The sequence below is a fragment of the Lolium rigidum genome, chromosome 6 (assembly GCF_022539505.1).
Source record: "Lolium rigidum isolate FL_2022 chromosome 6, APGP_CSIRO_Lrig_0.1, whole genome shotgun sequence".
NCBI classification, from domain to species: domain Eukaryota; kingdom Viridiplantae; phylum Streptophyta; class Magnoliopsida; order Poales; family Poaceae; genus Lolium; species Lolium rigidum.
Genome location: NC_061513.1, coordinates 23,916,226 through 23,937,296, shown reverse-complemented (window position 1 = coordinate 23,937,296; position 21,071 = coordinate 23,916,226). Strand labels below are relative to the sequence as shown.

At 45.8% G+C, this 21,071-nt stretch overlaps 1 protein-coding gene and 2 long non-coding RNA genes across 6 annotated transcripts; 1 reads left to right on the top strand and 2 right to left on the bottom strand.

Annotated features, from left to right (window-relative positions):
- Nucleotides 1-7,670: 7,670 nt before the first annotated feature.
- Nucleotides 7,671-9,084, top strand: LOC124667999 (cyclin-dependent kinase inhibitor 1-like). 2 transcript variants are annotated; one of them, XM_047205210.1, is made up of 4 exons: nt 7,671-8,146; nt 8,273-8,349; nt 8,478-8,690; nt 8,781-9,084. In XM_047205210.1, exons 1-4 carry the CDS (start codon nt 7,730-7,732, stop codon nt 8,857-8,859), a joined length of 786 nt encoding a protein of 261 aa, XP_047061166.1. In that variant the 5' UTR covers nt 7,671-7,729; the 3' UTR covers nt 8,860-9,084. The 2 variants fall into 2 exon arrangements, with proteins under 2 accessions (XP_047061166.1, XP_047061164.1); XM_047205208.1 differs by having other exon boundaries at nt 7,671-8,152.
- Nucleotides 9,085-12,040: 2,956 nt separating this feature from the next.
- Nucleotides 12,041-14,120, bottom strand: LOC124659747. The gene is made up of 3 exons (XR_006989682.1): nt 13,998-14,120; nt 12,778-12,930; nt 12,041-12,378 (listed from the first exon to the last, which is right to left on the bottom strand). It is a non-coding gene; the product is annotated as an uncharacterized LOC124659747 (long non-coding RNA).
- A 1,054-nt stretch (nt 14,121-15,174) lies between these two features.
- Nucleotides 15,175-19,300, bottom strand: LOC124659746. 3 transcript variants are annotated; one of them, XR_006989681.1, is made up of 10 exons: nt 19,073-19,300; nt 18,147-18,234; nt 17,955-18,066; nt 17,660-17,841; nt 17,480-17,555; nt 16,570-16,657; nt 16,282-16,393; nt 15,662-15,726; nt 15,384-15,522; nt 15,175-15,288 (listed from the first exon to the last, which is right to left on the bottom strand). It is a non-coding gene; the product is annotated as an uncharacterized LOC124659746 (long non-coding RNA). The 3 variants fall into 3 exon arrangements; XR_006989680.1 differs by having other exon boundaries at nt 15,177-15,288; nt 15,369-15,519; XR_006989679.1 differs by having other exon boundaries at nt 15,177-15,288; nt 15,369-15,522; nt 19,073-19,299.
- Between the last annotated feature and the right edge of the window lie 1,771 nt (nt 19,301-21,071).

Genomic DNA, 21,071 nt, shown 5'->3' with positions numbered 1-21,071 from the left:
TTTCTTTTGCAGGTGTTCGCTCTGATCCTGTACCGACAGTCTCCTGCATGCTGCTCCTCTTTTGGTTTTGGTTGGAGCTACATGTGGTGCTCCGTGGCTCAGTGCATTGATTGTTGCAGAGTGACTGTAATCTTGGCAGCTTGGGAAAATTATACTGCTTTAACTGTAATCTGTAAACTCATCACATCAGTGGATTATTTGCTTCTCTCCTAGTAGTTAGCCTCGGTTCTTGTTGTAGCCCCTCCATGTGCGCAGCCAATTTGACACAAGGAAACTAGATTAGTCAATGTTACGGCAGCACAAGTGTGATATTTTTGTTTGAAAGATTCCATTGATTGCCTGCTCCGCCGGCCTGGTAGCCTGGAATATATGTTTTCTTGTATGAGGTGTCACAGGTGTGTGCTCCCATCACTCGGATCAAATGGATAGACAATCAGATTACATAGGACGAACAGGCTAACTAGCTGTCTCCCTCTACATTACTGTCATTGATGTTTAATTAGCTAAGTAGTAGACTCACGAGTAGCTTACTCTTTTTTTTTGGTGAAGCCGCTTGATATCCGCCGTCCGATTAGATAGAAGAGAGTGGCCCAGTTCATAAAAGAAACCAGGTCCAAAAGCCATACAAACTATCCCGGTTTATAAGAAAACTGGGACGAAAACCGCACATGTGAGGAGACTCGCCGTCCTCACTACGCAGCGACCAAACGCAACAACTACACACCTCCAGCACTGGAGTTATCGTCCCGACTTACACCGCCACGAGGGCCAGGAGCCTCGAGCGATGACTCCTTCAAGAAGGTAGCGGCGCATGCGCATCCCTCGTCGCCCATCCAAGTTGTGATCAAACCTTCACAACGAGGCAATCAAGAAAGAGGTTTATCTTCGTTGTCTCCCCTACGAGTATTTTGTTTCATGGGAGTGGTGTTTTGGAACATGGGAGCATATGCTCCCTTTATTTTGAAATTCATCTTACACAAATTTTGAATTTCAAAAAAATTGGAACGAAAAATTCGCACGTACATCTTCACGTGCTACACGCTCACAAAGTTGTTTCATAAAAAATAGACTTGTCATGTGACGTGTGTAAAAAAGACAAAACTCAGTGCTAACAATAATGTTTTTTACAAGATAAATTTTCTCTTTTTTACATAGACCACAAAAAATTTTAATTTTTCATGAAACTTGACGAATGCTCATATATTATGGAGATGTACATATAGAATTTTTTGTCAAAATTTTTCGACAACTCGAAATATATTTTTTTGGTATAGGGAGCATACGCACCCGGGAGCCGAATTGAATTTTCCATATTATATTTAAACAGGGTGTACATACACTTGCTGGAATCTCCCAGCTAGATGACTGAGAGGAGCATTTCACAAACGAATATCCAGTGCTACTGATGGCAGGAGTTCATTCATTCATCAATTATAGGAGACAACGTTATTTAAGTAATTAAAGCCTGCAGTGGATCGAAACTTTTGTCCGGCCTAGTGAGACGCATGTGACATCACAAGATCGCACAAAACTTCCATTGGTCAGAAAGAAGCCACATGTGGATCCGATTTTCGTTTGCACCCGATTCAAAGTAAGAGTGAGAAATAATCAGTGTATATATGACGCTAAAGATGGTCGATCTGTACCTGTCGCCTAACGTTATCGTTTTTATATGTTATCTCCTGTCTGTTTGTAACGTGGCATGGGCATTTCATCGTTGCGACTACAAGGAGAAACGACAAAGTGCCATCTTGTTAGAAAACCAATAAAAATGAGAGAATCCAATGTATGCTTGCATCACCAGCTGAATCAGATGGTTAAAGAAAAATAGTATACCCCTCCACCTTGGAGGCCATATATCTCGCAAAAGGTACAATTGATTGTAAAGTTCGTTGTTAGCAATGTCATGCCAAAGGCAAGAGCTTTTTGCTAGGAGTACTTTCTCACTCCTTATACCACCTCGAGGAGTTGTACACTCGGAATTAGTCTAGAAGCCAAAATTGGGATAGACAACCAAGCAGTGACGAGCGCTCGCTCCTGTTGCCTCCCCGAGGGCGACCGGCGCGGCCCCTCCTCTCTTTGCCGGACGCCTTCCTCGCGCCACCTTCCTTTCCCGCCGCCACCTTCCTCTCTCGCCACCATCGGGCAAAGCCCAAGTGGTGCTGGTGGCGGCGGCTCTTCATCACCCGCGCTCCAGGGAAGATCTAGCGGGCAGGACTTCGGCCAGTGGTGGTGCTCTTCAGGGACTCGGGTTCGGTGGAGGATGAGTTGCGATGATGACACGGTGTGCCGCTGATACCCACAAGTATAGGGGATCGCAATAGTCTTCGAGGGAAGTAAAACCCAAATTTATTGATTCGACACAAGGGGAGGTAAAGAATACTTATAAGCCTTAACAACTGAGTTGTCAATTCAGCTGCACCTGGAAAAGCACTAGTAACAGGGGTGATGTGAAAGTAATATGAGAGCAGTAGTAACAGTAACACAGCAGCAATAGCAGTAATATGAGAGCAATGGCACCAGAAAATAGTTGATACTACTTCCAATGACATGTAGAACGAGTATATGATGATGAGAGATGGACCGGGGTTCCCAGCTATCTACACTAGTGGTAACTCTCTAATAACAAGTGTTGGGTGAACAAATTACAGTTGGGCAATTGATAGGATTGAAATAGCATTAAGACAGAACATCAAGTCTATTAATCATGTAGGCATGTTTTCCATATATAGTCATATGTGCTCGCAATGAGAAACTTGTACAACATCTTTTGTCCTACCAGCCGGTGGCAGCCGGGCCTCTAGGGAATCTACTGGAAATTAAGGTACTCCTTTTAATAGAGCACCGGAGCAAAGCATTAACACTCCGTGAAAACATGTGATCCTCATACCTAAGCCTTCCCCTCCAGCTTATCCCAGCTTGTTGTCACTCCGGGGCCTCGGGTTCCGGACATAGACATGTGCAAACAACTTGTAGATACAATCTAAGCAATAAGTATAAAGCTTAAATCTAAGATCATGCCACTCGGGCCCTAGTGACAAGCATTAAACACAACAAGATTGCAGCAACAATAACTTCACAAACTTTATAGATAGACTAATCATAATGTAACAATCCATCGGATCCCAACAAACACAACACCGATTACATCAGATGAATCTCAATCATGTAAGGCAGCTCATGAGATCATTGTATTGAAGTACATGGGGGAGATAATACCAACTAGCTACAGCTAGAACCCGTAGTCCATGGGGGAACTACTCACGGAGCATGATGGAGGCGGTGGCGTTGATGGAGATGGCTTCCGGGGGCACTTCCCCGTCCCGGCGGCGTGCCGGAACAGAGATTCTGTCCCCCGAAACGAAGTTTCGCGATGGCGGCGGCGCCCATGGAGTCTTTCTGGAGTTTCATCAATCTGTCTCGCGTTTTTAGGTCGAAAGGGGTCTTATAGGCGAAGAGGCGACGCAGGAGGGCACCTGGGGCCTCCTCACCATAGGCTGGCGCGGCCAGGCCTGGGGCCGCGCCGCCTTATGGTCTGGTGGCCCTCTGGCCCGCCTCCGACTCTCCTTCGGTGTTCCGGGGTCTTCCGGGAAAAATAAGATGTTGGGTCTTCGTTTCGTCGAATTCCGAGAATATTGCCCGAACAGCCTTTCCGGAACCAAAAACAAGCAGAAACGAGAACCGACACCGTGGCATCTTGTTAATAGGTTAGTTCCGGAAAACGCATAAAAACATTATAAAGTGTGAGCAAAACATGTAGGTATTGTCATAAAACAAGCATGGAACATCAGAAATTATAGATACGTTGGAGACGTATCAGCCGCTTGTTCGGAGGTAGCGGGGCATTGCGGGGCAGCGCTCGGCCGGCCAAGATCTGGGCCCTAGGAGCGTCATATGGGATCGGCGAGCCGACTTCCCTGCTCGACCGTGGAGCTTCCTCGCGATGGTCGACATGGTGAGGGTGAGGCTGAGGATGGTGGCACCGGCGGTCAGCGTGTTGCAGAGCGGCGACGGGCTTTACGGCCTCCTCGGGTCCCGGCCAGACCCTCTTGGGATTAGTGTGCCTCCGCGGGGCTTTACGGACCCACTTAGTACGGCTGTACCAGCCTAGGATTGGTATGCTTGCTGCCGCGTTCAGTCAGCTACCGCCTTCGACGGTGGAGATTGTTCCCTCCCGCATGACCACGGTGTTTCTCGCCCTTCTTCAAGATATGCCTTTTGCCTCTGTCTTACAGGTCCCGTGATGGTTCCAACAGGGAGGCGACGATGGTGACTTCTTGACAATGGTGGCGCGTGTTGGTGGGCGGCAAGTTCGGTAGTGGTGAGGATTCGTCCTTGCAGGGCTCCTGTGCAGCAGACCGTCAGAGAGTAGCGGATTGTGTTTTCGAGAGACATCGGTCGGCTAGCCCGACACCAATTCGGCGTCGCCTGCGGGTGACATCTTTCCTTCCTGGATGGCGTTGTGGCTACCCTCGATCCATATCCTTCGGTGTGACGGGGGAAACCCTAGGACCAGACTTTGGTCAGGGTAGCAGCAGCGTCATCGTCGCATCCCATCTTGAAGGTGTTGCTTCATATACTTGACGCGTCGACGCTAGGAGCATGGCGAAACTTCTTCGGATGGAGTTGCGGTTGTGGGTCACTGTCGCTTAGTCGATCCGCCCTAGTCTTTATTTTATCTCTTTGGTCTTTACTTTTGGGTATGTCTTTGTTGTTGCCCAAGATTTCCTTCATTTTGGTTCTATCCTTTGTTGTATGGTTTGTTGGTTGCCAGGTGTGTTGTTATATTAAGACAGGGTGGCGAAAACCTGTCTCGAAAGAGAAGTTGTAAGAAGTCCCAATCATCTTGCATGTAAACAATGGTGCAATATTTTTTCAAAACTGAGAAACAAGTATTGTTCCTGACAAAAGGGAAAAAAAGAATATATTTGAATAAAACGGTTAGACGCAAGGGGAGAACCCGCTGCCACCTTCCAGACGGGTTTTGTATTCCCGGCGTTCGACGTATACCGGCTGACTGGCTACTATATATGAGAGAGAGAGGGTAAGCACAAGTTTGGCTGCGGCTCGGTTTAGCCACCCAAATTTCGACACGTGGGCGCTCTAATTGCTCTTTTTGTCAAAGAAACAGGAACTGCAAGTAGTTATTTTACACTGTATTTTTGCGTGGTAGTAACACGAAGGATCCAAATCAGAGGGGGGACAGCTGCAGCGCTGTCCTCATCATTCGCCGTTCACTCGACCAGGCACTGCGCGCAACTGGCATATGGCAGCATCGATCAGAATGGATGCTACAGGCTACAGCGCACGTGCATGCCCGCTCGCGCGCGCGGATAGCCGATCGGAACGCGTATGTATATATCGCGGGGATGACTTGGGTAGAATCAAGTTTTAAATATAGGATATATGAGAACAATTGTTTTCAAACGACAAAATATGTTCAAATAATTTGAAAAAAATGACAATACACATATGTGTTACATATGCAAGACAAAATAGATGAATTTGGGTGTGAATAGTGTGAGAATATTGTTTAGCAAGATCTAACACTATTTACATTTAAATTTGTCTTTTTTGTTTCTCCAAGTGTAGATCATTTTCAGATTTTTTTTTCACATTTTGAAAATATGTTTTCTATGAGCTGATCCAATGATGCCACGTAATGGAGAGATTGTCGTGGCCGAACACGCGCGACACTGGGTGACGGCTCCCGCTGGCTGGCTCGGCGACTCCACTTTACGCCTAGATAGATGGCTAGATCCACATTACTAGTCCGGCCTATGAATTGTGGGAGATATCGTAGCAGATATGCAAACTTCGCTAGATGTCACATGCAGGTGCAAGTCTCTTTTTATCATTTTGTTAATTTTGCTGGTGCAAGGTCGATGATGCTTCGGTGCATGGTTTGCAACTGGGGCTAGGTTAACAAGTTGGTATCTCTTTTGTTAATTTTTTTTTAAAAAAAAACTACCTATACTCTAACCATGTGTCACAGGTCTCACTAATAACCCTTTTCTAGTGTGATGACAGTAAAGAGCCCACCGGTTAGTGCTGACCTGCATGTTGGACCGTTGAGTCCGGTCAAGTTCTGCCAAAAAGTTCTCTCTCTTGTTCTTTCATAGGTGGGGGGCGCGGCGAATCTCAGCGATCATGTTGGCTGGAGTGGCAGCGCAAGTGCTGGCGATTGACTCCCCTGTCCTTGAAAAACAACCCTTTATGTGTGAGTTGTAGAAGGAGGACGTTGGTGGCATTTGGAGCGTTCCACCGTCAGCATATTCGCTCTCTCCATCTCTACAGACCAAGTTAAGCTCTAAGCAATTGTCCTTCATGCTCGCCATCGTCCACTTGCCTGAATGTTAGAAGGAATCGACGTTGTAGGCATTCTTCCGAGCTTTTTGAAAAAAAACCGGATCCCCAAAATCGTACCATGAGGATTCCAGTAATCAGCCAAAATATGCATGGACCAAGTACGAACAAGAGTACAAATGCGACCAAGAGTTCTGAAGATAACCAGTGACGCTCATAACCCTACCCGTACCAAGCCGAAAGGGTAACCTTGATAACTTCATCGATCTGATACTTGCCAAACCAATCGTGCTAGCGGTTGCTAATAAAAGTGGGAGAAAGCAGAGTGTGAATACCAAGACACGTGCTCAGCGAGACTAGAACTAGGTTGTGCTTGTCGGGCTATATGGTGGACTTAGTGGCAGCAAAGCTCGAACCAGAAAGCAACAACATCCGTCTGCCCAGAGAAGATAAGAGAGTGTATAAACGTATAAACGTAACAGATACAACACACACTACAAGTATAACCCATCCGAATACACGTATCCCTTTTCACTCATAGTGATATCAATGTAAAAAGGCGATCCAGGGTTGACAAGCTTTATTAGATATTGCCGGAGATAATAGTAATACTGTTCACCATTGGCATAGGTACGTTTGTGCTTTCGTTGGGACTCGGGAAATCGAAGGAGTGAAAACCGACATCACCGCGCGCGCGGCAGTAGACAAGGACTGCAGATAGAATCGGAACCTACCTGCCAAACAACCCCGGGCCCGCCTCCCTATCCTGTTCAAGCTGCGCCACGCCATTTCAGGGGAACCTGGGCAGAGTTACCATTCTTCCATCCCATCCGTAGTTTCAGCAGGCCCCAGCCTCGCTGTTTCTTTCCTTGTTCAGGTAATTAAGCCGGTACCGCGGGCCAGGCAGTAACGTTTCCATCCCAAACGGCGAAACTGCAGCGCAAGTCACGCGAACATCGTATCCCAACGGCAACCCGTTCAAATTCATCCATCGCGGTTTCAAATCTCTTACTTATCGCTGCCCAGCCGTCCGATCGATCCCTCCCGGGCTGACGTGTCACGCCGCCAGCCAAGGGGCAATCTCGTCTTGCCCAGCCACTAACATCCCGTGATTATCACGTTCCGTTTGGATTTCCAGAACGCCGTTACGATGGTATCCCACCGCGCCGCGCAGATCCGGTTGACGGCGCCGTCCGTCAGAGCTGGCCGCGGCGGGGCGCCCCTGGCCGTCCGATCCGGATCAGATCCTCCTGCCCCGGTGGGCCTTAATTGGCGTGGTATATGTGTAGGCGCACGGGAACCGCGGACGGGCGAGAGGATCCAAACTTGCAAAGGGGAAGCGAGGGGCAGCACCCCACCGGCGCACACCGCACACAGGGAAACAGCCAAGGACAAAGCCGAAGACGCGAGCGAGGCGAGGACGATGGGGAAGTACATGCGCAAGTGCAGGGGCGCCGTGGGCGACGAGGTGGCCGCCATGGAGGTCACGCAGGCCGTCGGCGTCCGGACCAGGTCCAGGGCCGCCGCCGTCGCCGTCGCCAAGCGGACCAGGAGGCCGCTGCCGCCCTCGCCACTCAGGGCCGCCAGCGCGGCCGTTGCTGCTGCTGCTTCGCCTGCTGGAGGTGGCCAGACCGGCGGGAGCTGCTACCTCAAGCTGCGCAGCCGCATGCTCTTCATGGCGCCACCGCCGCCCTCCACCCCGGCGTCGAATCCCAAGGCGGATGCCGGACACCCGGTGGCCCCCGCGGCCGGCCTCTCGCGCTGCTCCAGCACGGCGTCCTCGGTGGACGCCTCGTCGCCCGCGCCGCACGACAGGACCCTGCCGTGCCGCTCCGACGCAGCCAAGGTGAGGGAAATTTTCCGTCGAGGCAAACCCTAGAATTCGAAATTCAAAACACGATTCGAGATCTCCAGCGCCTAGCTGCTCAATTCTATTGCTGAAAACCGTTTGGCTTGGTCTCCGCAGGCGGGCAGCGACAACGTTCGGCAGGGATCGACGAGCGGCAACGATAACTCGGAGAGCGGCCGCGGCCACCGAGAGAGGTGGGGATGTCGAAGGGATTATCTCCCGGAATTCTTCTGAATTATGCTTTCCTTCCGTGTAATTACTCTGAATTATGCCTCCTGCCGTGCTCCTGACGCCGTCCCGCTTGCCGGTTTTGAAAATTCAGGAGGGAGACGACGCCGTCGAGCCGGCAGCTCCCCGGCGAGTCGAGCGACCTGGAGTCGGATCTGGCCGGGCGAAGCGGCAGCCGCTCGCTGCCGTCAGCGTTGACGAATTCCCAACTACAGGCGGCCGCGAGGGCGAGGATGCCCGAGGCGGCGGAGATCGAGGAGTTCTTCGCGGCGGCCGAGGAGGCCGAGGCCAAGCGCTTCGCGTCCAAGTAAGTACTAGTACTAGTCCTGTAGTCTTGGCTTGCCACCGCCGACGGCCGGCTTCCTAATCCTAACAAACGCGCGATCCCCGTGTTTAGGTACAACTTCGACGTCGCCCGCGGCGTGCCCCTCACCGCCGGCCGCTTCGAGTGGTCCCCGGCGGTGACCAGCACCTAGCTAGCCGCCCAAAGCGAGGGAGCGCGTGCAAAGGGGTGGGAGAGAAGCTGTAGCTAGAAAGTCGCTCACTGTAGAGGCGGGCGGGCGCGCCGGCCGGCCGTGTGTAAGAAAAAAAAGGCAAGGGAAGAAAAGATGCTCCGGAAAGAGGAATACTCCAACAAAAGAAGCATTATAGCCTAACCAACCAACCAATCAACCACCGATTCGATCATCCACCTTTCTTTACTCACCCACACCTTCGCTATCTTCTACTACAAAGTTACTCTTGTTGACATGACAGGATAGATCCCTCGGTCCGTCCGTCGCCTGTAATTGCTTACTTTAGTTACCTGTATCAATTTTACTGTACATCCGTCGTCAGTATGCAGCAGCTAGCTGCACTGCAAGTATTAATATAACCATCGCCATTGTTTCCATTGTTGCTGGTCCTGCAAGTTTCTATTTCTGCAAGTTTGAAATGCAATTATGTAAGCAACAGACACTAGCAAGCACAAGGTGAGAAGTGCAGAAGCCATTATCGGAGCAGACAGGAATGAGCAGCATGCATGGTACAGGCAAACTGCAGTGGAGGCTTCCATGGCAGAGCATGGCGTGCCGTGGAAAGGAGGTTACTCTGGATCTATGGGGACCCCGATCGGCCACACGCCGGCGGATGGAAGGAAGTCACCTCCCTCTGCCGTCCCAGTAAAAAATTAAAGGTTCGAGTAAGGTTTAAGGTGGGATTAAACTAGGTAAGTAGTATGATTAGCGCAAAGTGCCGTGCCAGTTAAAAAGATTGGATTAAACTAGGGACCTATGATGATTAACGCAGAGCGTGTGATTGGGATCGAGCTGGCTTTGGATCCAGCGCACATGGAAGCATCATGCCCTGCATGTGGGAGGAGGTGGAGAGAGATAGAGGAAGAAGGGGGCATTAAGGAATGTTACTCGCATCGGGATCTGGGTTATTCAGTAGGCTGGGGTAAAAACTAGGAAGAGGCAGAGAGAGAGATGCCACCAGTGGGATTCGGTGCCAGTTTACTGGCTTGGCACTGAAACCTGCGTGTGGATTTTAATGGCAGGCTGGGTGGCCGGCCGGCCCACCGTTTCTCGTGACCTCACCCCATTGGGAGTGTGCGTGGGCGCCTAGCGCCTAGCGGTTTGTACGTCTACCCCAATTTGGACAATTTCAGCTCCTTGTGCTGGGGAGGCTCTAGCCTGTGTTTTATCCGGAAATCTGGATATTCCGTTATGCTATGCCGCTTTTTACCTGTGCCAACAGCAAGCCTAAATTACATTGTTTTTTACTCCCTTCCGTTGCGTGGAAGAATATATCAACATGTTGTACTCTTGAGAACAAGAGAAAGAGCTAGCAGGTCACACATCCATGTTCACGTCAGTGCGTAAAGTGACCCCTGATAGGACGATCGAAAAGTGGGGAATTAACAAAGTGGAAGAGATGGGGAGGATCATGCATGAGCACGTTAGTTACGGCTCACCCCAGAATAAGCCCGATGGAATTTACAATGCGAGGCCGAGATCCGTGGAACGTGGGCAGGGTGAGAAGAGATCATGGCCTTCATTGGAGATCCATCGGGGTGGCAGTGCAGTGTTTGGTGTCAGTAATTTGTCTCCACGGAACGGTGAAAAGGGGGGGCAGAGGTTCCTTCGGAAGCGTATAAAAAGGGCGGTAGTTTACCTGGGGAAGAGCAGTTTGGGACTGTGGAGGAAGAAGGTGGGGATCCCCAAGCGGGTAAACATTCCGCGCACGGGGGGTAATAATGGCCACCCAGTTCTATACTGAACTCCAAGCGGTGGCGCTGAAACTGATGGTTTTGTACTCCACTTGGGGGCAGCCTTGGAATCCGCGAGTGCCAGAGTTTCTTTCCCTTCTTTGGTTTGGGGTGTGAGAGAAGATGTGCTCCTGGCAGAGTCTGAAAAGTTACTGCATATTCGCAGGTTCGCTGAAACGGCGCGTCAGTTCAGCAGCATACTACACTGCAGTTCATTCAGTTACTCAGAGCATAGCAGGGGAATGGCAGCAGCAAACTGCAATTCCTTCAGAAGTTCAGGGCAGTGCCCTCAAGCAGTACTTGCCCTGCAGTAACTGCGTTGCATCTTACATGTCCAATTGTCCATACTACTAACTACTCCGTGTACCGTGGAATGATGCAAATCTGGAGCGATCGTCTACCTGGCTGTACCGCCGACGCAACGGACCAGCGGAGTACACATCGAGCAAGGGATCGATCCACTCCTCTGAGATTAATGAACGGAGAGTCCGGCTGCCGGCAGCGTGTAAATCGACTGTAGGCAGTACCATAGGACGCGATTTGTGCCTGTGTCGACGGCCAACCGCATGGTATCAGGCACAGGATTAGCGGTACTTGCGCGTACGTACCCACCATATCTTCCCCTCTTGTCGCGCGCGTCTGCCATGGTGGTGGTGCCACAGTACGGCGGCAAATGGGCTGGACGTGCAACGGGATTTTTAGACAGTGTCGTTGTGCCACATCCGTACTGCTACTCCTAATACGCGAATTGAATTTGTTGGGCCTAATACGGGCATTTACGCGTCTTTAATACAGATCGGGATTTCGATCGGATCTACTATTTGCGTGCCATCTAGCGTGTGGGTACACTCTGTCTGCGAAGAAGGATAAAAATTGCACGCAAGTTTGTTACGATGAAGGTGTTCACCATGTTTTGTGACTTTTGTATATATTCTTTCCGTACGATTATACCAATTGGATTATTTTCTACTTGATGAAATCGCACGATTGTTACACGCGATTAGAACAGGAAAATTTACCAGTATGGCTCCATGCATGCTTGTCATTGAGCCGCTCTTAAGTCTACTAGATTTAGATGTGCGCCTTGGCGCACGACCCCGTGGAGCTCGCACCAATCTACGGGTATTTTTATTGAATTTGAAAAGCAAAAGCAACAGGTCTAAGGTATAACTGAACACATTTAATCATAACGGAGAAAATATGATTATATACAATCGAATATGATAGAATAACTAATACTCAATCCGCTCCATAGGATTCAGTCCACAAAGCACTAATAATAAGAGCGGGAGAAAACGGTAGTGAAATAGGAATAAACATATGTTGTTTTTCCTGAGAAAGCACGCCACAGGACAAAATAAACTACATAACTACGCAATTGATAGCAGCATGAAGCAAAAGCACTCACATATACAACCATTGCATCATACGCTTGATTTATATGTACCACAACAAAAGTGAGGAACACAATCCTCAGATACGTAGATAACATGAAGCAAACAAATATCAATGGTTTGTGGCACCTGGAAGCAACATTCATGAAAACTAAATCACACAACAATCAATGCCAAATCGCAACTTCGAACAATCAGATGGTAGACAATACAGACTCAACGACAATTTATCATAGACTCAAATTCAGCATGTATACCTAATGTGAAGCTGGAATTTGTACAGTCTAAGGGTTGTTTTTCTTGTCAGCTGCACCTGCCAGGCTGCCATATCTTTGACAGGCTGTGACACACATCTGCAATAAATATATTTTGTCAAGACATGTCGAACAGATGCAAAATATCTAACCACCGGGATAACTTGTACAATGACGTGTGATTGCTGAAGAACTACTTGCTTTTTATCATCTGGCTAGGTTTGATAGTTGATTCTATGTCAACAATTGTATCCTTGCAAAGAATGTTATTTATCAGCTCAGTTGCCTGTCCTTTATCTTGACTGTTATAAATCAAAGGTACCAGTCTGCAAAATATGATCTATAGAGAAAGAAAGATAAATATAATATAAAGAACACATCTCATGAGAAATGAAAAACAACGTGCAGTAGATCTTCTCTACATTAAACTTTGAACAGCTAGCCCCTATTTGTTCATACCAATAAAGAACAATATAGTGAGCAATTTATAAAACTTACCACATAAGATCCTAGGTATAAGGCACACCATCTAGGAGCGCATCAGCATGTTCAGCCACATCAAGAAGAGGCCACTTGCATCTATCATCTAGACATAGCTGAGTTGTGTGAAATTTGATTGCTATTCCCTCCCTCCATTTAAAAATATAAATCCTGTAAATTTGGCAATATTTTAGATTATATGAAACTTGCATGTAGAACTAATGGTCCTTCTCTCTTTTTTACCCATTTATTTATATCTATCATTTATGGCTAAACATACATACTAATTGTTCTCTCATATTCTCAAAAAAATAATACCATCGACTATCGTGGTCATTTCCTTGTAATATTAGTGGCATCCTTATTTCATGAAATAGACTAAAACATGCACTACAAAATGGAACGGATGGACCATCAGGATTGTCAATCCTTAATTCATATTCTCATTAATAGCTAATTAATAACTTTGATCCGTTCTTAAAATAAAATAAAACACATAATGCATTTTCCAAAGGATGAAGGAAACAAAAGCACTTGGACTTCCACCCAAAAACTTGAACATCCCAATATTTTTATATCAAGCTAACAATGTTACACACTACTTGATGCATCATAAATTAGTGTAACTTTCTAACCCCATATAAATATGAGTTATCAATAACGGTCCAATTATTGTATTGTCTTTGTTATGTAGCATGCAACAAGACATTTATATTACAAATTCAGCAGAAGTCGGGTTAGTAAGGATTTATTCATCAAACAATATAGGAATGTATGATTGTCCCCCCAAAAAAGGTGAAAGTGTGAAGTTGAATGTTCTATAAATCTATCCAAGACAGCAAAAATGACATCCTGCCCGGGATGGCAATGACAACTCATCGCTTTATTATAATTAGAAATTCCAAGGCTGGTTTCAAAAATCTGATAATAACACCTAAATTATCGCCACGATGTTTTTAAGACAAACTCCGTGAATGGGCACTTCCACAACCTGATAATTTGCATGCACTACCAAAAAAAACTTTGCACTCTCTCTCCACCTGCGGAGATGCTGTGCCTACGCTGTGCAACATTAATTCTGCCTTCATACATTAGGCTCTAGCTGCCTACCTAGACAAAAGATCAAGGCCAGCCCGCTCCTTTCCTCCTTTCTTTAGCAGCTTCTCGCTACAAATTTATTTTGGCAAATAGTACTTGTCTAGAGTCGACATAGCGAGGGGATCAGATCGGAAGGCTACCTTTGCGGGACAGCTCGATGCGGACGAAACGAAGGTGTGGAGTAAATTCTCCATCTCCCACGCTGCTTCCATCCTCGGCAGCTGCCCTTACGTCGCCCTGCAGCTTCTCGTGGGCCCGCTCAACCGCTAGCCCATGGCCTCCCCTCCATCACCGTGTGGGTCCATCATGGCCGGCAGAAAGGATTCTACAAATAAAAGACACTGCCTCAGAAACTATCTCAGTAAATTAAATATATTAACTCAGTTCAGTGATTTGTAGTACTACTAAATTATGCATGGTTCAGTCACATAGTACAAGACATAACCACTCCTACATAGAAAAAAAGTGGCACAGATGGACAGCTGCTTATGCTCATACAAATATACCAAGCAGAGAATGTATGCGTCGTGTAAATTAACCTGCAGGTTTACTATGCAAAACTTTATGTTTGCATTCCTGTGTTTTATGCTAATTAAACTGCCTAAACAGAAATCCTCCCAGAGGAGGTATGGAGCAGGAATATGTGAAGAGGATGAGTAATTGTCTAAACAGGAATCCTCCAACACGAAATATATTATATTTAAAACTTGTCATTTACAGACACATCGATGCAGCATATTAGAATGCCCCGGCACAATGAATCTCAAAATGACAATGCCTAGAATAGAATGGTTACTAAATCACAATCTATGCAACATGAACATAGTCAGTTCTAATGTGATCCAACAATCGTCAGATAACAAAAAGTATCAGCTTACAAAGCCCCGTAACATATGTATGGTCGAGGTAGTAATTTCCTTCTCTGAGATTTTTAAACTCTGAGCAGCTAATAGAACCATACCAAAAAGAATAGAGCTCCCCACTTCATTAGCATCAGCCTCGCCACGTCAAAAAAAAAAAATCAGCGGTGCATAAGTTCTAATACAGTTGGAGCAAAAAAAAAACATAGGAAAAATGCCAGAAGTGTTACAAGTAGATATAAGAATGGCAGAATAAAAGCATTATAAAAGGTAGAGCTATAAACATGATGAATGAAGACCAACAATAATAGCAATGTAATCTAATTTTGTAGTTCAGGATCCAGACCTTTACGTATCAAACAATTAAGTTCATCTTTCATGCAGGCACTGATAGGAGAAGGGAGAATCAGCAGCAGCTCGCCTGAGCTTGACGTATACAATGAATTGGGTCTTCCATTTGATTTCCACATGCAGTGCGCTCAGGATGGTAGTGCCACATGATCCGTCTCGGGCGGCATGTGCTCCACTGCGACCAGGATGACGGCAGCACTCCATTGACACATTCCTTGACCTATACAATGAATTGTTCTTAAACAACTTCTAGTGTAATAGTATAAATATTCATGTGGAAATCAAACATTCACATCTTACCATTTAAGTATCTACCTTTATACTATGGAAATCCATATTTTCGTGAGGACAATCATGCTATAATTATATAAAACTGTTCCACTCCAGGGAGAATTAATTTTGCATCTCCAGCAGGCTCTTTCTTTGTTCCATTCATTCCGCTATGTCCCTCCTGCTGGTAACCGTAGCCATGTGATGAAATGTAAGAAAAATAAGAAACCAGCCCACTGTTGATCATCTAAAACAGAGGGCAAACAGAATTGCGGAGCCAAAGGAGACTGGCACAGCATGATCATGATTCACAGAACGCTGACCTTGTTTTTGATCTTACTGCAGCCTGTTGATACATATAACTATCCGCCAAGATATTAGTTGTGCCCTGTAAATTGTGGACCATGCACTAATTAATCATAAGATATTTTCTGTTGCTTTAATTGTTAGGATTACATGCGAGATGCGTTTACAAACTAAAGCAAGATCGTACAAAAAAAAACCCTTCATCGATTGAACCTCCTATAGTAGAAACCCCTTCGATATCCAGGAAGTTTGAGCTACCTCAAATCATTGCAATAATCCAATTAACAACCTATGGAGTTTTATAGTCACTATATGTAATATAATTTTAACTAATAAAGCTTGATTAATAGGATAAATGTACCATGTTTACTGTTGAACCTTGAGTGTGTTCCCCAAGTTATTTATGCCGTTTTTCACAGTTAATGTTTGTTCGACTATGGGAGAGGTACAAGAACAACCAAAATACAATCTTTTTATGTTGGTGCATTTTTTTACTCTCTAATTAGTGTGCCCTTAAAGCTATTTTAATTTTATTTTATTTTTAAGCCTCTGTCCTGCAGCAACCCCATCGTTTTAAGATTAGGTAGCAGTTGGCCGGCTGAGGAGAATATAGAGTAACACCCGTAGGACTTCTCACCTTCTCTGTAGAAGCCAAGCATGTGGTCTTGATCGCTGCATCCACACCTGCTGCACCATGCACCACACTCCTCATCTCCAAGGCGTGATACTTTGGCAAAGCCCAAAAACACCTGCGTCATTAGATTTAAGAAAACATCATTTCCAGGACCACAAAACAATATAGAGTGCTGCAGTTTTTTCTGGGACTAAGCTGCATAGTATGTACACAGCCTTATAGTTTGGTCCATGGCAATATAAAAATATTGAAGCACCGGAACAAATGAGCAGCTTCCGTATATATTATTACCAAAAATTGTATTCTCCAACATCTCGGTGAAGAATGTGAATTGCATGTAAGTAGCTATAAGGAGCTGCAGAAGCCACTTGCAAAGCATCTAAAAAATCAGATAACACTTGCAGATGTGAGATTTATTTACATAAAATCCAAAATATACATTACCGATCAGTTCATTATTTAGAACAAACAAAAACAAAAAATAGGAATATATGCATATAATATTGTTTATCTTTACAATTAAATAACCGTTGGAAAAAGGTTAGTCACGCGAAGTCAGGAAACGCCATGCCAAATCTGAACTACAATAGTAAAAGTTATCAGTGCATTAATATTTGAGAGCATGTTTATCTTGTGATTTTTCCAATAAATCAAAGCAAAATAATCGGGGCAAGCCTTGGTGTGGTTTTGTTTACGTTATCTCCCAGTACTACCCACGGAAAGGTCATCAGCTAATCTGAATCACATATTCCAATTTCCGCAGACACATCTATGGATGTGAACATATATGGCCAATCTCAAACTAAGGAAGGAAAATCAGAGAAACAATATAATCCAAGAAATGGCTAGTGTGCCTAACTTAATAATATAAAATGTAAATTAGTTTCAGTTCCAAAGAAATTACAAAAGTAAAACCAAAATATTATATATATCTAATTGTTCCAGTTGTTCAAGATGGCGTCCATAATAACCAGCATCAATTAACCATTACGACTGGTGTAGGTTGATAAGTAAAGATTCTGAACTCATATGTGAGGGAGACCAGAAAAGAAAACCAGTGCAAAGTATCTAGTATGAACTGTTCAGAGTTAGCATACTATCACATTAACAACTTAAATCAATCATGCCACTGGAAATATCAAATCTCATAGAAAACAGCGCTCTTGAAAATGTTTCTACATGTACAAAATTTATGGCTTACTTCGATTTCACGGTTTTATTGCAGCCTGGACTTTCTCAATTATCAATCTAAATAAGAGATTGCCCCTGTGTAAGACCTGTAGATAAACAAAAGAGACATTGCAGTAGTAAAGCCTCAAGCAAGGCATAAACTGGCAACAAACAAAACTGTACATGATCAGGTAGAGAGGAAAGGCTGTACCTCATTAGCAAGAGATCCTAGTGGAGTATATTTAGGTCCAGATGGTAACAGTAGACAAAACACATGAACTTGACTACCCATTCTTTGTGTCTACAGTTTCAGCCCTGCAAGTGAGTGTGCATATTTGGAGCATACATTATTGTACCTGGACATGGAGTATCATGGCAGCGAGCTGGTTGAGTCTGGATTAGGAAACAAACAAATACAATGTGAGAAAAAGTGAGTAGGCTGAGAAGGAGAACCAGGATAAATCAAATGATGCAGAGAAGAATGTAACTAACCAGAAACACATTACCGGTTATAATATGCACACCAAAGGTAGCTCCTTTCATAAACTAATTGCATATATACTATCTTGTCGAAAAGTAACATTATTATTCATGACCTGGAAGAGATCCATCTGAAACCTGAAAACCACAAACAAAGCTCATAATGTCTTTGTCAAATGTCATCATACACACAAATACACCATGGTATCCAATCTTACCGTGAAGATTCTCGTAGAGAGTCCCAATTGGAAGGTACTTAAAGGCAAGTGTTCCTAAAAATGGATCAGACTCATTGCAGTATACCTCCTGTCGATGCACAGTCAAAAAGGAAATACACTAAATCAGCTCAACCAATTCACCGCATAGAAGAAACAAACAAATGCACATGCTAGAGAGCGGATAGGATAGAAAGGAACTAAAAGGTACATCACTGAATGTTTTATGCAACCAGTGGAGATTTAGGATTAAACCGGACACAACAACCTGATAGGTCCCCATCATGCACAAGCTTGACCACCAACTCGGTAAATTGTTTGCAATGTCTATATAGAATATAAACTACAAACATCACCCCATAAAACAGTTATATTTCAACTTACAACACTTCTCTTATCAAGATCTCCAACATGTTTCGAAGTTTAGTTCCATTTTAGGTTGCTTTTCTACAGGAGGTGAAAAGAGAGAAAAAAACAGCAAGGACATGTTCAGCTGATGGTGATTTGAGCTAAATTGCAGTTGAACTATTACCTGAAAATAAGGACAAGTCAAGTTGAACTTTTTACATATATAATCATACGAGGAGGTTGCAATCACTGATACGTGCTGAATCTACCTATTCCAGTATAAACATAAAACACAAAATTCATAATATTTAGAGTTGTAGATTTATAAAAGACCAACAACTAACAATGGGAGATTTGATGATAACCCCCCCAAGTTGGGGCGCCGGACCCACATGTCAGCGACACAAGGGGGGGTTATGATCAAAGGCGCGCGAACTGGGGGGGTTATCATCAATTTTACCCAAAAGAATATTTTAGAATCTAAATCTAAGACTTTCATCATACCTAGCAGCATTAATATGGACAAACGTAGCCATGATGAGTGGGGGAGGAGACAAGGAGGCCACGAGGAGGAGATTTACCGACAAATCGTTCAGCAGCAGTAGCATCATTGGTGGCCTCCTCTATGCTGGCGGTTTCATCAGGTGAAAGCCCCATGGCGGCGCGAAATCGCGGAGAGGAAGGGAGGGGAGGAGGGAGCAGCGATGGAGGCGCGGGTGGAGCCCTCCCTCCTTCAGGCGCTCGTCCATGGCCTGGTGGCGTCTTCCCCTCGCGCGTCGATGTGGGCCTCCTCGTCGCGGTGTGCTGGGAGCGCTAGGGTGCTCGTGACGCGCGGAGGTGGCGGTCGCACCCAAGGCCGACGCTGCTACCGGCCGACCATGGCGACGACGGGAGGCGGCACTCGCGTACAAGGTTGGCGCTGCTCCCGGCCGGCCATGGAAACGATGGGAGATCGACCAGAGGAGGAAGAGGCTGTGGCTGCTGGTAGCTGTGGGGCCGTGGATGGCGGCGGCCGGCGGCCTCCCTATCTCCTCCCCACTGGCCGTCCAGAAAGGGGAGCTGCTGGATGGAGCTCGGGCGCCCCCTGCACCTGCGCAGCGGATGCAGCCGTACAGCGCAAGGGCACCGCTGGCCACCGTCGCTGCTTAGCTGACGCGGTGGAGGCAGAGGGGTGGCGGCGGGGATGGCGTGGGTGGCCGCCGCACGCGCAAGGGAGAGGGAGGGGTGGAGACGGGGAAGGCAGCGGGAGGGAGGATGCGCGGCGGGAGCTGTGGAGGCGGCGGCTACGGGAGGGATTGGGGAAGACTGGGATAGGGTTGGTTCTCCCGTGTTGATTGGCTTGGCTTAATTGGGCTTGTGAGAGATATTTTGGGCCGAACCAATCGTCAAGTAACACGTGGCCCAATCCTTAGAGACGAAGCGAGCGCAGCACCCAGTCCTTCCGTGCGATGTGGCTAGCGTGGATAGCCTGGGAGAGCCCCATGGGGTGCAGCAATCATACCTTTAGACTCCCGTACTCCCCTCTCCCCTTATGGGAAGCTCGAAGCGAATGCTATGGCTAGTTTTTTTTTGATGTAACCATATATTATTACATAATCTGTTTACAGAGATTACACACATCGTTATCACACAAGATAAACATTTGTGTCAAGCAACTTTGCACAAGGAAAAGATATAATAATGAAAAATGTCAAGGAAAAAAGAGCGAAAGGAAAGAAAAACAAAAAAAAACCCAGCCCAATCGGAGAAACCAACAAAATATAAGGAGAACCAGCGACACAAAAAAACTACTAAAAAAAAAGCGATATACAACACACGTGTTAATGTGCGGGCGCGTCTATCAACTCGCTTGGGACCGCATCGCTGCCGCAGTGAGCGGTTAATAGGTTGGTTTTGCAGTCGCGCCCGCTTTGGCTCTGAATAGGAGCAGACGAACTTGATGAGGCTAGGGAAACTGAGCACAGGCAGGCTGGGAGGTCATGTACACCGAGCAGTGTCGTGCTCGTACAACACCGCACCGCACCCCACCTACACGCCCGAGGTGGCTTGCTCGGCCGCGGCCCAACAACATCAGGTAACATATTTTCCTTTTTCTTTTCTGTTGTTTTTTTGTATTATTTTTGAAAAATTAAATTTCATAAATTTGAACAATTTTCGAAGTTGAATAATTTTTAAAAGTGAAAAACATTTAACTATGAACATTTTTTTAATTTGAGAAATTTTCAAATTCAAACTTTGGTTAAATTAGAACAGTTTTTAATTTGAACATTTCTCGAATTTGAACAGTTTTCGAACTTGAGCATTTTAAATTTTCAATATTTTTAGAATCTGAAAAATAAATATAAACAAAAAATGAAACATAAACATAAATAGAAAATAGAAAACAGAAAAAGAAAAGGAAAAACACAAAACCGAAAACAGAAAACAGAAAAAAAAGGAAAAAGGAAAAAAATACCTACCTGGCCAGGCCCACACCCGCGCGTGGGGTGTGCGGTGCCTACCAGGCACCGACCTGGTCGATGTATAGGTTTAGCCTAGGTAGGCCTGCTTCTCGTCTATCCTATCATCATTGTTCCAGAC